This window comes from Lissotriton helveticus, chromosome 5_1 (genome assembly GCF_964261635.1).
Source record: "Lissotriton helveticus chromosome 5_1, aLisHel1.1, whole genome shotgun sequence".
In the NCBI taxonomy this organism is placed as follows: domain Eukaryota; kingdom Metazoa; phylum Chordata; class Amphibia; order Caudata; family Salamandridae; genus Lissotriton; species Lissotriton helveticus.
This window is the reverse complement of record NC_136065.1, coordinates 360,341,396-360,362,871: the sequence shown is the minus strand read 5'-3', so window position 1 is coordinate 360,362,871 and position 21,476 is coordinate 360,341,396. Positions and strand designations below refer to the sequence as shown.

The following is a 21,476-nucleotide window of genomic DNA, read 5'->3' as shown; positions in this document are numbered from 1 at the left end:
TCTTGCTTGTTCTCCTTGTTGTGGGCACTCTTTGGTTCTTCGCTCATGTGTCTCACATCTTCTGATACCTGTTTCACATGTTGTTTACTGGTTGATATTCGATTTCCAATTAATTTGTCTGTCTCTTGTCAGCTTTAGCTTGTCTTATTATTGATATTTATCTACTTTCTCCCGGTATTTGTCTGTGGCCATTTTGTCTTTCTTGATTATTCTCTTTGTGATGGGTGATTTTTGGCGCCTTGTTCATGTATCCCATATCTGCTGATCTTTGTTTTAGGTTGTCCTTTTATTTTTCTTTACTTTTCTTATCTTTCGATTCTGTACTTTGCCGTGCAATGATCTTCTCTTTTCTTACGTAGGTTACGATGTTTGTTTTTGTCAAGCCGTTCGAGCCGCTGTGTCAGTTTTCCTCTTTATGTTCATTCATATGGTCTCTTTTTCTATATTTGCCTTTATTGTTCCTATTTTATGTCTCCCGGGCTAGTATTTCTTGTTGGCACGTGGTGGTATTCTGTCTATATTTTCGCTATGTGCTTTTCACCCTGTAAATTTTGTTCCTGGTCATATCTAATATTGCTTCTCATTTTAGCTGCTTGATTTTACAATGTACATAGTTCTTGTCTTTTTTACCTCTATCTACAGACCATGTATTACTGCCTTTTTATTATATTTGGATAGTTTCTTGTTTTGCACCATCTTCTGCTTTTTATATTTTGGTTTTTTCTGGCTTTTTGTATTGCATTCATGGTTTTTTTGCCATTTAATTGTTGCCATATACCTAAGATCCTGTTATCTCAATTTAGCTTTTATTCAAGTGCTTGTTATTGACTATGCTTCAGTATCATATTGTATTTTTCTGTCATTTGTTTTCGCTCATTGCTCGGATTTGATTATTCTGGGCCTCTTTTGTATATCTTTCATTTTCCGATTTCAAGTTTGTTATTGGGTTCACTTATATTGTTCTAAGCTCATTGCTTGCTGTTTCCTTTTCTCCAGTTTGGGATCTATTGCTTTCTCTCCTGTTCTTTTTCCTGACGCTCTTTTGTTTCCCTCTCCATGTTCCCCCTGGTATGAGTCGGGTCTCCCATAGACCTACCCGGGCGGGTCTCTTTTTCTCTCTTTTTCCATTCTTTTTTCTCCTTTTCTTTTCTTCTCTTTCTTTCTCTTCTCCTCTTTCTTTTTTCTTTTTTCTCTTGGATCTCCTGGTGGCGTTTCTCTATTGTGTGTCAGATGGTGATGTTCTATTTTTCCGTCCACCTGTCTCCCTTATGTGGTGTCTTTTTTCTGTGCATTTATGCCTGGCTTAAATGTAGTTTCCCGTAACGTTAAGGGTTTGAATCATCCGGTTAAGAGGGTTAAAATTTTAGATTATTGCAAATCTTTGTCTTCGGATCTGGTCTTTTTGCAAGAGTCGAAGTTATCCCATAAAGAGGCTTTGTGGTTGCGGAATGGCTGGGTTGTGGATGTCGCATGCTCTGATGCTCTTGGTAAACGTAATGGTGTGATCACCATTATTTCTAAAACTTCTGGCTTATCGATCCTTTCTTCTGACCATGACTCTGAAGGTCGTTGGATTTTATCTAGAATGTCTGATGGTATTCATGATCTTTATGCTTTGAATATTTATGCTCCAAATACTGATGATCCTCTTTTCTGGCAAAATATCACTAAATTACTTTCCCGAACGCCTCATAATGGTAATAGTTGGTGGTGACTTTAATTTACCGTTGGATCCTCTGTTGGATAGTAACTCTGCTTTTTCTTTTCGTCCTCCTAGAGCTCACAAACACTTATTACACATGTGTTCTTCCGCTAATCTTCATGATTTCTGGCGTCTTCATAACCCTACTGGCAGTGATTTCTCTTTCTTTTCCTCTCCTCATTCTAGTTTCTCTCGTATTGATTACCTCTTGGTTCATTCGTCTTTGCTACAATCTTCTTCTTCACCGTACATTCATCCTATTCTTGTCTCAGACCATGCTTATTGTTTTCCAGCACATATGGGTTCAGTGGGTTTCAAATGGCAATCTAAACAGCTTAAATACTTAGGGGTCTGGTTTTGTAGTACTTTATCGGATACCGTGGCTTATAATGAGACACAGAACTTAATTAAAGTCTGTCATCTTTTAGAGACTTGGTCTCCTAAACACATTTCTTGGTGGGGCCGAATCCAAACTTTAAAAATGATGGTCACTCCTATTGTTAACTTTATTTCGTCTATGCTCCTGTTGAATCTCTCTTCTTCTTTTTTTCGTGAGATTGATTCCATCACTTCCTCATTTCTTTGGAATGACAAGAGAGCTCGAATTGCATATAAATCCTTGAGAAAACCCTACGATATGGGTGGCTGTAATTTCCCAGATTGGGGAAAGTATCAGATCGCTTTTTTAGCCTCTCAAGGAGCGTTGTGGTTTTCTTCACTTCCGGGCCATACCCCTTCTTGGATGTGCATTGAACAGGCCCTCTCTTCTCCTCTTCCGGTCTCCTCATTTTTAACCACAACTTCATTATCTATTCTTTTTTCTCGTGCTATTATATTGGACACCATTGCAGCTGTTAAATTGGTTGATCGGAGATTGGCAACTCCGATTCATAAATCTAGGTGGTCGTCTTTGTGGCGTAATCCCCGCATAAAGGTTCTTATTGACCCCCCACTCATTCAATATTGGTCTGCCAAAGGTATCACATTGGTACGACATCTCTATAATTCCAACGATGACCCGTTACCCTTTTCTTCTTTAGCTCGGCAATTTTCACTCTCTAATCTGGATTTTTATACTTTCTTGAAACTTAAAGTCGCTCTTGCCAAAGTGCGTCTTGTTCCTAACTCCCCTTTAGTTTCTTTATTATCTTTGTGGCTCAAGTCTGGTCACATTGCTTCACGCATCTATACATTTTTGTCCTCAACATCTTCAGACTCATGCACTATTGCGCAGCAAAAATGGTCCCGTCACTTTGGTACGGAGATAACGGAGCACATGTCGTCGGACACCTGGCAATTGATAGGTATGTTCTCTCTGCGCAATAAAATTGCGCCTTCTTTATTTCAATCCAAATTTTTCTCCATCAACCTTCTTCATTGGACTCCTAAGCGGCTTTGTTCTCTTCATTTAAAGGATAATGATTTATGTTGGAGTTGCGGACTGGAGGTTGGTGACTATCCACATACCGTATTTTCTGGCGTATAAGACGACTTTTTAACCCTTGAACATCTTTTCAAAAGTTGGGGGTCGTCTTATACGCCGGTGTCATTTAATAAGCAAGTGAATATAGCCCAAACTCTATATTTTAAAAGGAAAAGTAGGGGGCCGTCTTATACGCCCAGTCGTCTTATACGCCAGAAAATACGGTATGTTCTTTCATTGTTCACTTCTCCAGCCCTTTTGGGATCTTATTCATAAACATCTCATGTTAATCTTTCAAATTAAATTTCCTCTTTCTTTTCCTATGGTCTTATTGGGACCCTGGGCTTCCCAGGTACCTCTGCCATTAGATACCTTGGATATGTAATTGTTAGATCTTTTATTGACTGTGGCTGTTAAGGTGATTCTTATGGAGTGGAAGTCTTTTGCTTCCGTTTCTTACCACACGTGGTGGGCATGGGTATCCTTCTTGAGAAGTGCACACACTTCTGTGGATAGGGCTCATCTCACTTCCACTATTTCTTTTAATGTTTGGAGAACTTTAGATACCTATATGGATTTGGCCTCAAGGGGGTTGGTCGATCAATATCCCTTTGTGACGTCTGACTGACTGGTGTCTGTAGTGTTTTGCTTTATTGCGCCATCCAGTGAGATCCTTCCTTTTCCTTTTTCTCTTCTTTCTTCGTTCTTCTTTCTTCTTCCTTCTTTCTTCTTTTCTGTCTTCTGTCCTCTTTCCTTTTCTTTTTCTCCTTTATCTTTCTGTTTTCTTAATAATGATGCCACTCATGGGTTCCTATGATTCAATAATGCCACTCTATTTCTTGATTTTTATTCTTGCTCTACGTGATATGAGTTGGGGCAATTTATTGGCTATTATTGTCATATTCTGATGAACTTGTGGATCTTTCCTTATTCTTGATATTGGTATCATTATGAACAGTACCTAACTGTTTTTATCTTTTTAAAATCTTAATAAAATTATTGAACAGAAAAAAAAGAATAAAATAGTGCACTAAACCACATAAATGCCGATAAGGGGAGGCCCACATGTAATGTAATTTAATGTAATGCCGCTATGGGGACAAACCACAAGGTGAACAAATAAAACAGATGGGCCTATTAAAAGCACGGATTTATGCACAGCATGAAAGGGGACCAATCAAAAGTGATGGTCTAGGTTGAAGCCCATAGACTAGATTAAAGCATATTGAGAGACAGCACATGCCTAAAACAGCTGTCGGGGATTAGCAGCATGACTTCTCACGCCTTCTTCAGAATTAATGGGGCAAATGTAACTGAACTTTTTAATCCAAATCCTAAAAGTCGCATGCGCGGTTTTCTCGTATGCTGCGCGCATGGCAGAATATCAAGTACGTAGAAAAATAGGAGCACATGCATTAAGATGTACACATCCCTGTAATCTGGGGTTTATCACAGCAGCATATTCACATCTGTAAAATTGCAGACACCGAGGGGTGACATCCGAATGCTGCACCCTTTTATTTTTCCATGCTTGTATTGGTATAAACTACCTTGGAACAGCCGCATTATCCAAGGAACTCCCTGGGCCATAGGACCTTGTGTGGAGATGTGCAACTTTTATTGGACACGCAACTAACTTCCCAACAACATCACATAGTTCCAGAATAGTCCTAAAATAGCCCACTTTTCAGAACATTGAAGTCAAACACTTTCCCCCAAGTTTTCCTTGGTCTAAATTATGTCAGTAGGTGAGAGCAATCAGTTCAACCACCATACATCCTCCCATGAGCTAGACCTGTACTGTTCGACCTTGCTTGCAAAGGAGACTGACGGAAGCTTTAGGGGCGCTACTTTCCATATGAGACCCAGGACTCAGGTAAATAAAGGACACGTTCAGTTGCCCGCAATACCCTGCAGTGGGCCTGATAAAAGTAAAGCAAGTAATAATGGAAAGAGAAGAAAGCTTGGGGAAAGAGAAGCAAATTTAAGGGGCGGGCCTCCGTCATCCTTTTAAGTTCTGAGGAGGGGATAAGCCAGTACTGTTCTTGACACTATATATATGGGAAACGTGCTCTGACCAATGGCTTCTTGCAAATTACGCAGTCCCACCTAGGGGCTACAAGTCATGTTGTCTTGTGCGCAAATAGTTTTGCCATCTTTACGAGATGAACATGTTTGAAAGCCTTGCTGTTTGACAGGTACCTAAATGGTAGACCCATGTGCTGCTCACACAACCAGCAGAAACTGCAAATAAAACAAAAAAACACTTCAGCTTTAACTTCTTTGTTTTAATTTTAATGAAGAGGCGTTGGAAATTTAAATGGAAATGCAAGTTTGTATACGGTTTTGAATTAAAAGTCAAGAAGGCAACAGATGAGTCGCAGGAAGGCCCTATTGACAGGTTACCGACGGATGTATGACATTACAACGCATGCTTTTACCACGCATGCCTTTACAACGGGGTTTTTACAACGCATGCCTTTACAACGCATAGCGTTTTGGGGTGCTGGATAGTGAATAGTTTAATTTACTATTCCAACTCCAGTCCCCGTGGATAATAGGGAAGGTGTTGGATAGTAAATTAAATCTATTCCCTATCCTAGAGCGCCCCCCTGTGCAATGCGTTGTAATGGTTTGCGTTGTAAAAGTTGCGTCGTAAAGGCACTGTATGGTAAAAGTTGCGTTGTAAAGGATGTCTCCCTTACCAACTTTGTCCATCCCCTACAGGCCTTCAAAGGTAACCGCAAGCCCCAGAAACTCCCAGTTGTAGCAGGAGGTTAGCTTGCCTTTGCCCTAGCTTAAACCCTATAACTGGCCTCCCCTCCCCCCCCCCCCCCCGGCCTGTCCATCACTGCGCGGAACCCTCTGTGCCAATGGCTCCTGGGACCGTAAGAGTTCAAAGTCACTGAGTGCGCATTAATCTGCCTCACCAGAGAAACCTCCAGCAAAGGAAAAGTTCTTTGGGGCAGAGGAGTCGTGTTTGCCAGAAGTTGGCTGCTGGCCAGCGGAATGACGGCTCGCAAGCCCTGTCAGCCGGTGGCAACGTGCGGGCGGTTCGTGGGCATGCTGCATCTTGGCAGAGTTCCACGTCAGGTGTGAGCGGGTCAGCTGGGCATGGCCTTTCTTTGCACAGAGAGGCACTTGCTGGGTTACATTACGCAAAGTAAAAATAAAAAAAATAATAATCTACAAGGACAAGAAGCTGGACAAAATATGGATTTGGCAAGCCACGTAAACTTGACGTTGGACATCTTTTCCAATTGTGAATGCAGTTTAAGTACCGGAAGTGGCACGCTGGGTAACTTGGAAATACAGACACCAGTCTGAGACGACACCTGGCACTAATGGCAAAACCAGGGTGAACCTGACAAACATGGCAACATTTGGAAACAGGAAAGAGGGAGATTAAAACAAATTATCGGGGATTATTTTCACATGGAAGTGGTGGTAAAAACGTTCTTTGAGAATGTATGCCCCTTCATTCCTATGGGCCTCTTGGCCCATAGGAATGAATGGGACACTCATTCCTTAATTGCGATTCGCAATTTGCTAATCGCAATTAAGGAATATTAGGTAATCGCAAAAAAATTGCGAATTATTACCTACATTCCATTTTGCGATTCTCAAATAGCGATTCCTTAAAAATCGCTATTTCAGAATCGCAAAATGGAGATTACCTACATATGCCCCTAAGTCGAGAAGATCTATGCAACCTTCACACAAACAACAGGCACTACTGGTGCAGATAGGCCAGGTGCGAGCGCACATCAGACCCCAGATGAGATACACAGTAACAATGAGTATTGGAGATTAGTCACACATTCTGTCTGCATCAGATGGTGGAGCTGCCCATAGCATGTACTCCACAGCTGTGCCTATTGGGCACTGTAGCTAATATCAAGGCGTCTTATAGGAAATTTGTAGCTATATCATTGCTATTCGCTAAACGCAGAGCCTCCATGGCGGGGGAAGGTCTGCGCCCTCCACTAAACAATGGCTGCAGGACTTGGCATGCCCACGACATCGAAGCCTAGTGATATCGGGGTCCACTCACTGCTTATCTGCTAACAGCAACCAATGTTTGATGTCCGATCTATTTACAATAATGTTTTGTCTTTCCTATCATACAATGCATTTTAACCCCTTGGCCGCGGTGGTAATTCCGCCGCGGCGCTGGGGGGAAGAGGGCCAACCGGCGCCGCCATGCTCGTGACGGAACCACTCCGTCACGATCCACGGGCGCGCTGTGCTTGTGACGGAGTGGTTCCGTCACGGTCCCGCCCGCTCAATAGAACGCACCGCGCAGGCGCGGAATTCCTACAGCATGGGCGGGGCGGCCGCGCCGTGACGGAACTACTCCGTCACCAGCACGTCCGTGGCACGTGACGGAGTGGTTCCGTCACGAGCACGGAAGGCGCTAACTTGCTGTCATGTCTATGTATATTTGTTATGCCAAATTGTGCAATGTTGTGTTCTGCCAAATGACTTCTACATTATGCAAATACCTTACCAAAGCTCTGATTTGAATAACTGTACTTTGTCCTTTGTTCTTTTTCTTTTTGAAAATGTACAAATAAAATCAATTAAAAAGATACACAGTAACAGATCTGAGGCTGAAAACCCCTGATAAGAATTTCACACTCAGTGCTGGTAGTTGAAGCCACTGCATGGTATTCACAACAATCAAGTGTTATTGCGCTAGCAATTTTCTATCAAGCAGTTGTGATGTATGAATATAGGTGTAGTGTCATTGCGAGACAAACTAAGTTGATGTAATACATTATGTCTTTAATTTCTATGAAAAATTTAAAAAATTAAATTAAAAATCTATGCAACCCGAGGGACAGCTTCTCTTTCAGACGTCTGCACCTTAAATATCTCTGAAAACTGAGAAATAGCCAGTCTGTCAAATGTCTGAAAATCTTGAGTCTGCGCAACCCGGGCTGCATCTTTGCTGTTTGATGTTTGAGCCTGTATGCTCTCCGTACCCTGAAGGATCATTCTGCTGCCACAGGACAGGCCTGAGCCTGTATAATCCGTATCACCAAGAGGACAGTTTTTCTCTCAGATTCATAAACATATCAGATCTCTGTAACCACAGGGGTACCTCTGCTGTCAGACCCCTGAGTTTGTAAGATCTAGATAACTTAAAAAGTAAACTTGGTTGTCAGATGCCTCAACCTGTAAGGGCTCTGTAACTGCTAGATGGGTTGTCGTTGGCTGATGTCTGTCAGACAGATGTAACCTTAGTAACACATTTGCTTCCAAATTCCTGAACCTGTAGGATTTCTATAAACTGAACTAAAACTTTACTGTCAGATGCCAGAGGTGTTATGGTCTCTGTAATCAGATTATATTGTGTTAGTATATGCTTTGCCATTAAGATCAATGCAACAAACACAGTAGCTTGCGGTCGGATGTCTGAGCCTGTAAGGTGACTAACTGGAGTGACGGCTCTGGTGGTCGTAGGCTTTCACCTGTAACATATGTGTGCAAGAAAGGGCTACATTGCCTATCCAAAGCCCCTGCTTGGGAGACGGACCTCAAGGATAATTTATTATTTACGATACCTCTGAAGCAAAGCTGTGCTGTTCAGAATGAGCGAGTCTTCTAACATATGGGGTAGCTCTACTAAAGTCTGAGCTGTTCCTCAGATTAAGGAGGAAGGACAAGCGCAAAGCCTTTCAAATTCCTATAAACTAAGGGATTGCTACCGTCACCTGTAAAATAGGTGAAATCTAAGGGACAGCTGCCCAAAACCTGAGCCTCTTAGATCTATAGATTTGCATCCAGTTGGATTGTTCGGAGTTTTGGGCCTTTACAACATCTGTACCCAAATGAACAGGCCGAAGTTGAAGCCACCTAGATCTCTGAAACCGTAGCGATTTCCACTCAAGCCTTTAAAATGTGTAACCCAAGAAACTGCTTTCCTCATGAAGAACGAGTCTGTATAAAGTTCTCTTTACACTACAAGAATACTTATTTGAATAAACCTAAAATGTTTATAAATTGTACAACCAGGGTGCTACCTATGTTTTGCAAAAACACCACCAGCGATATTTATCTTGACCCAAACAAACTCCTACCTCTGTTTTAACCTTAATCCTTACCCTCCCCTCACTTGGAGACTTCCGCCCCAGGTCAGAGATGTGGGAAAATAGGACAGGCACTATTAAGGCTACTACTTTATTTTTCACTGTTAACCACTCACCGTCATGTCTGTACAGCTTTCCTTCAGTCATTGCGTCAATTGTGATAGAGTCGCAATAATCATGTCTCTATTCATTTCTATATCCATTAATTACCGAAGACCAATTGTATCCAAGAACAGTCTCACTACTGCATTGTAACCAAGATACCTCAGCCCACAGCAATTCAGTTTCGAAGGTGCTGCTTTACAAATGTATAAACAACTCTCTCTATATTGTATGTGTTTGTAAAGTTTATAGATACATTAAACGTCCTTGATGGACCCAATATATACCCCACATTTTCCTATAATGAAATTTGTCGGTATCATTTCTAGAATGTGTTAAGTATAACTGTTCCCAACAGAAAGAGGTCTGTCTCCAGACCCCATAAGTACTTCAGATTGGTGTGGATAAACCCTAGTTGAGACTTAAACAAATATTAGATGTCCTGAGATTCGTACAGTTCAAAAAATAAAAATATCAATCTTCTCAAACGTTTTACTAATTTTACAGTTTACTAATAGAATGAATCCTTGTCACCTTGATACAAAAGTTGCTCCCACAGAGTTAATTCTTGTCTTAAACATCTGTAGGCTTCATCCTTAACTGCATAACAAAATTAGCACTCTGCTAATTAACGCATTTTAAATCATCAGAAACCTGCCTGTTCAGCAGAGGTCACTACCACACCTTTATTGAGAGAACAACATGAACATGACATTGCCGGAAGAATCCTTGACTGGATCTGCGACAGATGAAGCATCGTCTTGCTTTCAGATTCAAATCTTCGTCTTTCAACATCAGGGCAGGTGTGCTTCAAGGATCCATCATCACTCCATTCTTCTTTAATGTCTATCTGAGCCCACAAGTGAAACTCACCAGACCGTTCAACTTGATATGTTACTACTACATTGATAGCCATGACATTGATAAAACTGGAAAATCCAAGGGATTTTGATTGACCACGATCATATCACCGTCTCGGAGCCTTCGATCAAAGGATGTGGATTAAACACCTAAACGTAATTAATCCAAAACACAGATCCTGACATTCGAAGATTGGAAGAACCACTATCCCTAGCCAATCTGGCCACATGAACCTGAAGTACCAATAACAAAATTTAAAGAAGTGAGAAACCTGAAAGTAAACATGAATTCCAGCCAACCAGTGGTTTCCTGAGTAAGCCAAGTCATAAGAAGTGCCATTATACTCAGCATACTCCAATGTCTCACATTTAGGATTCCCACAAAAGTTCCAGGTGACCACTTCCATCGGTCTGACTGACACATCTTTAATATGCAAACACACTCTACCAGGGGGTCTCACTTTCATTATTGTAACAACCGCAAAGAATCCTGAACAAGGTGGCAAGGCAACAGCAACACGTTCATCAAAATGACCACATCATGCCAGACACAGGACACCTCATTGGCTTCCCATTTCCTAACGGTAAGGACCCAACTTTCAAAGCACACTTGAAGAAGAGAACACTACCTTCAAAGCTAGCACCAGAGTGGACCATCCCTGCGTATTAGAAGAAACACATTGGCGGGACTTTCTTCTCCAAACAAGCAGCTAAACGCTGGAACTCTTTCAGCGAACTCCGAATCTTTCTTGAATTCCAGGTAGCTTTCAATGGTGTTAAGATCTGGTTCTTCCCTAGATGATGCAGTTGTTGATAGACTTGGGCAGCTTCTAAACGAGAATGGAGAAACAACGATGCCCCATGGCATTCTGAAAGGACTCTCCAGAGCATATGCTACGGCTGCATTATAAACCCTGAAGCCCGCAGTGATCTTCAGGCGGTTTCCACTTCCTTTCCATTGCCACACAAGGAGTTGAGCGCTGCCATGATGCTTTGGCAGATACAGAACCACTCTGTTTATCCTTCAGGCTATATTTCCAAACAATGTGCCGGTGCTCTGAAATATGATGCCTAGACTATTTAACAATACAATTTATTCCATGACTCATGATAGGGTCTAGTGTCAGACTGAATGGATATCGTGCAGTCCAAGACTCCCTTACATAAAAAGAGTTTCTCCAGTTGATCACCCTAATTATTTTAAATGTGACCCTATACTTTGTTGGACATTCCATATAATATTATCGTGTGTCAACCCTATCACAACTACCGCCACACTTAGCTTGAAATGGCCAGTCATTATATGGCTTTCTGAAATCGATGCAGCTAGAGAAAGAGAAATGCACCTTGGGGTGAATGCATTGTGCATTGTAGGTAGGAAGCTGTTGGTACAGCCAGCACCACAAAACTATCCCATTACACTAGCTCCAGGCAAAAAGAAGACCGAGATTCTGGAACACTTCCTTCTATTGCTGAGATCGGAGCTGGCGATAGGTGATTGCAGTGAGGACAAATAAATACATCAGTCTTAGGACACTTTGTACTCTTGATCAGCACAAATGAAATTACAGGATCCGCAGCCACACCGTTCTCCATGCAATTATGGATATGCCACACTTGCCACATAATCCATCTGCATAAATTGCAGATTGCGCTCAAAAAAGTGTCTATCTGAATTAACAATTATTAAAAAGTTGCACAAGGGAAAAATCAAACACCAGACTCGCTGCAAAGGTTACATCGTCAACTTCTTGCTGTTGTTTTCTGTATTCGGGCTTACAAAAATGAGGAGGGCGCTGTCAGTATCCTTAAATGATAGGATGGACTAGCAGAAGGGCTTTTATCTGCTGCGGCAGCCAAAAACTTAACATAGTTAAACGCAAACCAAAGAGTGTTAAGAATGATTTTTTTTTCAAAAAAATCCAAAAAAACATTTCACTTCACAAGGCATCTCTATTCAAGCTTACATCATGGACACTGTTCGAAAAGCAAAAATTATCTCAAAAATGGCATTAGGAATCTGAAACATTTACATCACTTTTTCAGGTGTGACTTCTTAAGTCTTAAACGTCTTCTAGTTTGAGACACTAAAGTATGTAACCTAAGGAGGTGTGTTTGTTAAAGACAAAACATAACTGGGATCTAAAAAATAAAATACAGTCTCAGTTTATTAGAAGAAATGTGTAGTGAAGAGCGGTTGTTTTTCCTCAGTGTAAAATGTTTTACACAAAATGTTGTACAACAAAATACAAAAATGTTGTACAACAAAATGAACTGTTGTTAAAACAGAGTTCTTGCACCTTCTCGAAAGAGCACTGTTTTATCAAGTCTTTTCTACCTCCCATAATAAAACAGTATGTGTAAAACATGTTACAATGAGGTGATTGACTAAAGTTAATACCATTTTGAAAAAAATCTGCTTATTAAATATATGTAATTTTAATTAACCTATGCATATTCTAAAGCATTTGGCTCCTGCGTTAAAAAGCTGAAATAGCTATGCAAAACGGTGCAGAATGACATCCATAATTAGCGTTTAACCACATAATATGTCACATACTATTTCTTCTTTTCATTTTGTCTGAGTAAACCCTACAGTGTCCGTTAGTTCTCAACTGCTCCATAACCCCTGTGGCCTCGAACATAAGGTGCACACTGATCACACACAGAGGCATAGGCATGTTTGACACGCTGCCTCTTTTCACTGCTACTCTGCAGAGACCCATCCAGAGTAGTTCAGACGCCATACCCATTCACTCTTTGACACCTTTGCCGAAACTGCCAACAGTAATGGCAATAAGTGCCTGTCTCGTGGTTTCTTATTTGGTCATCAATCACCTGACACTAAATTATCTCTTTATCACAGAAACGTATAGTTGTTGTGTGCAACCTAGAGATAGAGGTGTCCCAAGCGCTAGGCCACGCTGCCTATGGGATTGCTTGTAGCCCAAGGCAAAACAAGATGGTTGCCCACGTGGGACCCCTCCAGCAGGCACCACGTTGGCCATACAAGAAAGACACGTTGCTTCTGTTTGAGGCAAAGGAGGGCTGATAGGCCAGATATAAAAGAGTGAGAGGAAGGGAGGTGGAGGGGGGTCAGTATGACAGGGAGGGAGAAAAGGACGTGAGTGGTAGTATTATAGTAAGTAATTGTAACAGCATAAGACCAGCATAATTGTGATTGTAGTGACTGAGCAAGACGTTAAAGGAGTAGGGGTGTGAGAAAGAGAGAAAGGGGGGAGAAAATCATTGTGTACGACTAAGTGGGATTTTGAGATTAAGAAACAACACACAACTGTGACACTTGCACCAAGTGAGCACCGAGCGAAAAACACGTGATTTTATCTCGGGCAGCACTTCTACTCTCGCACTCAGCCACAAGGTGGCGATATAGGGTCAGGGTTTACTACACGATGGAGTAGAGGCATTCATGCAAGCGGGGCACCTTATGATTTACATATAATTGTCTGGAGTTTAGGAGTCCGCCTGAATTTTCGCCTAAACCTCAAGGAAGACTTTCAAAGGACCTCGGCTGCTGGACAGAGTAGACAGAAACTGGTGTAGCAAAAACGCCTGGCGACCCATTTGAACAGAGAATGCCAGGGAACTCGCCTAAATCCTAGAATTCTTGCTACCTTCCACCAGGGAGGCAGTCTCTTCCGGATACGGAAGCGGGATACGAACACTCCCCATATCTATGATATTGCCAATGAGTTCGGAGATTGCAGTGTAGCAATAGTCCTGAGGAGGGTGAACATGATTGGACCAGATGGCAGAAAACAGGATAGCTGGTAGAAAAGAAAACAGAATTGTGAATGGTCTTACCTTGGATCTCAGGGGGCTGCGGGGAGGTTGTGCCGATGGGTCCTCCATCACAGGCTTTAAGGTAGAGAACGAGATCGGTTTCATTTGATCAGCCTCATCGCTGTCCTTAAAACCCTTCATGGCCGCCCTATAAGACTGGTTCCTCAGGTTCCGTTGTAGCGTCCCCCCAATATCCTCTTCATCATCAAGGTCATCCAGGGAAATGTTGGGTGCGGAGATCCGCTTTGGGTCATTCCGGGCTAGGTCTTTAGTCAACGTGGCCACCTGGAAGGTGTGGTGTCGCTGCACCTTGGTTTTAGTGGCCACGGCCAAGCCTTTGGGGATGAGCTGTTGGGTGCCCACTTTGAGGGCTGCAGGGCTCTCTGTGCTGAGGACGATTCGGCGACCATTGCTGGTAGTCACTACGGAGTCCGGACCGAAGGCGGCATTGGTCACAGACTCCACGGTCTTAGGACTGGAAGGTTGGCTGGCATTGATGTTCAGCTGCAGCTCTGAGCAAAACTTGCGGTCCAAAAGAAACGAGGAATCATCCGCAAGGGAGGAATCAGAATGTCTGTTCGACATTTTAGAAACTTGCAATGGACCTAAAAGAAGCAGAATGACATAGATAAAGTAGCGCTCTACAAAACAGATGCCCCAGCATTATACAAGAGGATACAGTGTCATGAGTGTTCATCCAGAGCTGCATAAAAAACATACATCAATAATACAAGTGTACACATCTTATGCACAGGCATTGACAGGGCAGAGCAGATTTAAAATATAGTTTTCAATTCTGAACATCACAATGGGGTGACAAAGAGTCTTCGGCACGCCACTGTGATGTGATTGATATGGAATTATTAACTAAACTGATAATATGAACCATTCATTTTTAAAATGTCGGATTGCCTCTCGCATTATTAACAGAAATATTTTGGTATTCTGCGTTATGGGATCGTTAACCCATGGAGGTGGGTACCCGTAAGAGGAATGATATTGGATGTGTCAGTGTTGACCACAAACATCTTTTGATTTGGTGTCACATCAGTCAACATTGGCTACAAGGGAACATCCAATTTAGATAATCTTTAAAAAAAAAAAAACTACAACAAAAATGATTCCACATTTTATACTTCGCTATTTATAAATCTATGCACATGTATGTAGCTGTTGACATAACACATGCAACAATACACAAAACAGAGCAGTAGTGCACAAAACATAGCAACAATACAGAATTGATCACTAGTCAACGTAGAATAGCAATTGCTTTCATTCCCAAAGACTTGTTTTGATGGGAAGCAGGATTTTGAAGAGTGTGGATGTCCACTTATGATGAGGTTGAGATGGGTTAGGTTCATCAGAAGGTATATATGCAATGTGCAATATTCAAAAAGCTAGTCATGCCATCACATTATTTTGCATAGTGCGTATTTATCATGAAACAAGTCTATCTCTGTGTTGTACCAGCACTCAGTTAAACACAAGGCCAGTGTTCTGCAAATATTACAATAATTTTATAGGCCCAGAAATGTTGTAGGGATACGTCTACCAAACGCATCTGAAACACATGCCAGAGTCATCAAATGAGAAGAAACCAGGGTCTTACCAGAGCTGCAAGTTAGACTGAACACATGATCACTTCAGGTCCAGTCTAGCAGGTGACTGACTGTCAACCCCTAAGGGCAAGCCTTCAGCACCTCGTCCTGATGCTTCTCATCTGTTGGACTGAGAATATGTCCGGTCGACTCCTTATAGCATTGTGCAAGTTAAGTTAGCATTTGCGGCACCATTTTGAATTCAGCTGCCATTTTGTACTATGATCGAAAGTAAGCTTCTGTCCCATAATGTTTGCCTCAGCAGAAAACAGGCTTGATTGTTTCTCCTTATCTTATTCCAGGTTGAGCTTCACTACACTAATGAATAGATTGTTCTGTTTTTGCATGTCTTTTCTCCTAGGTAGCCCTGCTCCTACTCTCAGAGAGACTGGCACGGGCAGAGTAACTGTGAAGCTAAGATAGCATGTACCCGTTCTCAAGATGGTAGCTTGTCATACTGTACCTCCTCTGTCTCATCAGTGCCCAGGCTGGAAAATTCCAGTCTAGGTGGGTCTTTAGAGATGTTGGAAATGTATATTTTGTTTAACCATGAGGGCGGGAGTTAGTCCCTCTACCGCATTCTAAAGAGGCTGGTCAGATTGGACTCAGCTCGAGTGTATTACTAGTAAATAACTTTGGTTTGTATTCTTTACTGTCTGACCGACTCTTCATTTGTACAGAAGGCGGAGAGGTGGTACGAGTGACCCAGGTGGCCCTAATCGGGTCACTTCCTTCACATCTTCGAGAAGACAAGCACTTGAGGAAATGATAATCCCCTATCCATTCTTTCCTCCAATTTAAGCTTAAGCTGCTGACCACTGGATAAAGGATTCTGAAAGGGGTGATGGTATGTGAGGGGTGTGACTGCAGACTCGGAGGGTAAGAAGGCAGCCTACTTCCTCCTAGAGTCACGCTCTGTCTTGCCCTAGCATACATTGAACTGAAAAACACTGATCATTTTTAGGTCTCGCCTAAGACATCAAATGCGCTGCTGTTGCAAGCCATGTTGTTAGCTAGCTATGGGCTTACAGCTCACTCATTGTCTACAATTGGTTGGCTTTATTGTCACTCTCATTTGATTGATTCATATTTGTCATCTTCTCTGGGCTTTCTTTTCTCGTCTGGTGTTTGTACTGCCCCCTGGAGCACGGACTCATTACTCGTATCCTTCCACTGCTCCCTATTCAGGCGCTACTTTTCTTTTTGGGAAGAGCTCTACAAGAGTGCATATATTTTTCAGCTGTCTTACTAGTGTACTTTGTGTTCCTCTTTCTTGCCTGTGAATTTCTCCTCTATCCCTCCCCTCCCTCATCTCCCATTCTTGCTTCCTCCCCACCCCATTAGCTTCCATTGCTTTTCATACTTACCAACTCCAAAATCGATGTTCATGTGCCTCACTTTCCCTGCCCTCCTCTGTCCATGTGCTTCCCCATCTGCACCCACCCACTCTCCATTGTCAATGTGTGTCTCCATCGTCAGGCCTCCGTGGTCTGTGTGCCTTCCCGTGGTCTGTGTGCCTTCCCGTGGTCTGTGTGCCTTCCCGTGGTCTGTGTGCCTTCCCGTTGTCTGTGTGCCTCCCCATGATCTGTGTGCCTCCCCGTGGTCTATGTGCCTCCCAACCCCCCACCTTCGCTGTCTGTTTGCTTTCCCATTGTTCTCTGTCATTTGTCCAGCATCATTCTCTCCCACACTCCCTCCCCTCCATCTGTCTTGACTGTCTCCCCAACCTAACCCATTCCCTTGTTTTTTGTTTTAAAAAAAACACACACATTTCACACAACTTATTTACTAATCCATCACTCATTGGCAAATAAAAAAAAATGCTCGCCACATTTTGTAGGAGAGTGCATCTGTACCGGCACAAGCCTACAAAATGACACAATGGCAAAGTCACAGTGCAATTTCTTCATTTACTTTTCAGGTATGCTTCTGCACAGTACAGCATGGCTAAAAAAAATGTGCCAAAGCCAGTAGGTCTTATCAGTTTGATCTATTGACTTTGCCAATGCTTTTTACAATCCATGCCATCAACGTACAGCTCTCCCGTTCCCTCCTGCAATCGACAAGTCACAATGCACTATCACACCATCAAAATGAATGAACTGAAATGAAAATATCCTTTCTAAAGCGCAATATTACCCAGGGGTATCTAGGCGCTAAGCCGACTCAATGAGACTTTAAAGGAACACAGCAATAATATAGGATCTACTTGTTAAATAACCAAGTTTTAGACTTTTCCTGAATTCTAATAGGTTTCATTTGCTCTTAAGTTCTAGGGGGAGCAGGTTCCACAACCTAGCTGCACAGGCTGCGAAACTTCTCCTGCCCCAATTGGCTTTTTAAAATTTAGGGACACAACATTTCCACTAAGAGAAGAGCGAAGAGGTCCTATAGAAGTGAAGCATTGAAAACGTTGTGCAAGAGAGGCTGGGCCAGAGCTGTGTAAAGACTTGAAGGCTATGCAGAGAGCCTTGAACTGAATGCGCTTGGTGTGGAATTTTCTACACAAGGCTAAGAAATGAATAAGCAGCATTATTTTGAGTCCCATTATACAATTCTGAAATATTAGGCGCTCTTCCTAGTTTCTCTTGAACGAGAAGAAAAGCAAAACCACAAGACGTGTTGTCTTCCTCCTGGCAGAAGCTAGACGCGATAGGAAAGTTGGCACTTGGCCCCTACACAGAGAACAGTCCTTCACCGGAAATGGAGGGCTGAGAAAGAGGAGACCCTCTCATAATTCCTTCTGTGCAGTGCTGGCAAACAGAGGGTCTACGACAGAAGCAGCTGTACCACAACAGAATGAGGCTCTGTTTCGCAGTCTGGCGGGGTGGGGGGGAGGGGAGGGGAGGGGCAATCCCAGCCTGGCATCCCCCCACCGAACACTGCTTGTTCTACCCATGATGAAGATCAGTGGCTCATATGTTGGTCAGAATGTACTTCTTTAGGCTCACATACTTTCAAGTTCACAAGAAAAAAACTTTAAAAAATGGGGTGACCAACTAAGACAGTATGCAAGTGATCATGGCATGTGACATTGCATGTGGCATCAAAGGAAGAGGCATCTGCAAAATAATTACTTTTAAAATATGGGTATTTAAATGGCTATCCATTTAAATACTCACAGTCCAAAACAGCTGACATTCTTACAGGGCACGCTTTATTTATGTATAGAGACTGAACAAAGCTTGCTAATAAATCATAGTTTCTCTTAAATGCTTGTGACGTGATAATACGCTGTGTGCCTTTGTTTCCTTCCACTGCTCTTGCACCTACATGCATAGCTGAAGACAGCTCCCTAGACAGGATTGCACTCGCACAAAAGGAGAGTTGATGGCCTTGAAATAAGCCCTTTGTCTTGGGCCCAACTGGAGAGGGAAATAAAACAAGCATTGGTGATGCATCGGTTTTGCCTATTTAATGACTAAAGAGCTGTTTTCATCAATCATCGTTCGAAAGAAGCAAAGAGCTCCCTGACAGATAACACGGGAGTGGAGAGGATGTGGCGCAGTGGCCAGAGATTCTGACTCGAGAGCTGGGGATCCCAGTTCGAGTCTCACAACATCCTGTGATTCTATGCAAATCACTTAATCTCTCTGGGTGAGAAATGGTTATATAAATATGCTTCAAGAGTAAAAGGCAAAACTTTATGAAAATATAGTTTCACCAAAGCAGATGTTAACAGTATTTCGGCGGCAGGAAACTGAAAAGAGAAGACAAGGAACAGCATTGGTAAATGCAGGAAAATATGCTACAGCCAATAGAAATGAAGGAAATGTAAGTGGCATGCACAGGAACCAATGAAAAGCCAAGAAATTGAGGAGGCGGGATGCAAGTCCATTTTCCCTTTTAAGTTTATATTAAAAGCAATAGATTTCTCAAGCACTGCTAGAGCTGTGCAGGTGAAATCGAAATAAGCCCCTTCACCGCCTGCAGGTTGTTGCTTGCTGGAAAGCAGTCATCAGTGCAGGTACTAATGAACGTTTCTCGGTGTCATAAAATTACACTGGGACAAATTCAGCCCAACTTCTTAGCAAGGGGGCAGTGTACACCCGGTGAAAATAGTGGTAGGACGCTGTCTACCTGCATGTACCCCCGACTCGAGCTCTGAATACTCTCCTTTGAAAACAAGGGCTCTGGGATCCAAAAACCTCTCTGTTTAATACCTATGAAGCCACTAGTGGAAACATTTTTATATCAGGACAGGAGTGGTTTCAAGAGCTGAACAGTTAGGCTAAATCAATCACTGCACCTAGAGTCTTACACCACAAAGGTCACAAATCAACAAATCAGACTGAAATCTGGTGGACTCCCTGGAATTCTTTTTCCAGCTCCTCTGAATTCAGACAGGTTAAATTTTGCAGAAGAGGAGACCAAAACGTCTTTATTATAGAACGTTTGAAACGCTGACCCAGTGGCCAGATTAGTCACCTGGTGCAATGGTTCAGGAGGAACACCGGTCCCTCAACAATGCGATAATACTGCAGGAAGCTTTATTAGGTCACTTTCACAGATCTGGGCACACTTCATGCTTAATTAGGAATGTAAACACCATTTACACCACATTTGACAATAGCCATGGAAGTCAGAAAGTTCATGTCAATCTCCATACTTAAAACTGAAGTCCTAAGAGTAGGTGTCAGATTAAACGAATCACCCTATGGAGCTGCATTACTGTAGTAACCCACCATTGCCATGTTTTTCAGTCCATGCTAACTCTGTTAACTGGAAGTGCCCATCTTCGAGCCCAAGCTTGAAGTACTCTTGGCACTCAAGGCAAGGATTTCAAAATGTTGCTGGTTCTGTAAAAGCAGTGCTACGGGCTGATACTTTCTGAAGGCCACTCGCTCTCATGGGCTCAACCCTACACCTGCCTCTAAAATGGGGAAAATTGTTAGACAAGGGACGGATTATAAAAACGTCGGCATTAGGGTACAAATGCGCCTCTCACACTTTCCTTGCCTCCACTGCAAATGCGTGAGCATTCCCTTGTTCCATTACTATGAGATTTCGTTTTTTTTTTATAAATGCTTTCCAATCTCTCAACCTCTTCCACACGCTGACCATTGTATACTCAGTTGAGGGGGTCTTTGTTCACTGTTTGGGTGTCCAGAGGCCAATGTGCTCACATATTTCTCCTCTCTGATCAACTGTGGTTTATTGGGCAGCTTCTCTAAGGCTTGGGTCGAATATTTTACATTATTATTTTTTTCCACATGTAATGGTTACCTGTACCGCTAGTCTGCTGGTAGTTGAAATGTGACCTGCTATGTCTTCTTTTTTCAAATCAATAACACGTTTAATCATGTGCAACCATGGGCAAAACATTTTTCAAGCCTTCTGGAATTAATGTACCTTGGCACACTAGATGCTTCTTACCTGTAGAAATTGAAAGCATGTTGGAGGCTGCCCCGGCGGCATGGACATCCTAAGTTACTTCCTTCTGAAAGTGCTACCCAGTGATATACGTGGGTTACTCTTACACAGGTTTAGAAGAAAGCTGTATCTTGGCCTAGAAATCCATTCCAAATCAAGGTCTCATATAGGATCAAGATAAGATCATTCTTACCTTGGGACTATGTGAGATCTTGATCATTTCTGAAGAAGTTAACCTAACACGGTCCTATTGGCTTGTGCTTCTGAAGGGATTACACTCACAAAGACCTTATACTTTTCTTCCTTCGGGTGGTGGGGAGAGGGGTTTGACTTTGTGTCTTGATCTGTTCTGAAAGGGGACCTCCTAGGGGCCTCTCTTGAGTGGGTTAACCTGGTCAGTGGCGTAGCATGTGGGGGCAGAGGGGGCAGATGCCCAGGGTGCATTTTTCTTAGAAGCATTCTGTTGTATATAAAAGTCCTTGAGCCAAGAGTATAAATAGATAATATTTATTCAAG

General features: G+C 42.5%; 1 protein-coding gene across 1 annotated transcript in view; it reads right to left on the bottom strand.

Moving 5' to 3' along the window:
- LOC144754552 (rho guanine nucleotide exchange factor 16-like) overlaps positions 1–21,476 on the bottom strand; it is a 306,705-nt gene that overhangs the window by 215,140 nt on the left and 70,089 nt on the right. The window contains exon 2 of the mRNA XM_078642485.1: positions 14,008–14,591. Within this exon, the coding sequence (XP_078498611.1) occupies positions 14,008–14,571 (564 nt within the window). The 5' untranslated portion in view covers positions 14,572–14,591. The remainder of the gene's footprint in view (positions 1–14,007; positions 14,592–21,476) is intronic.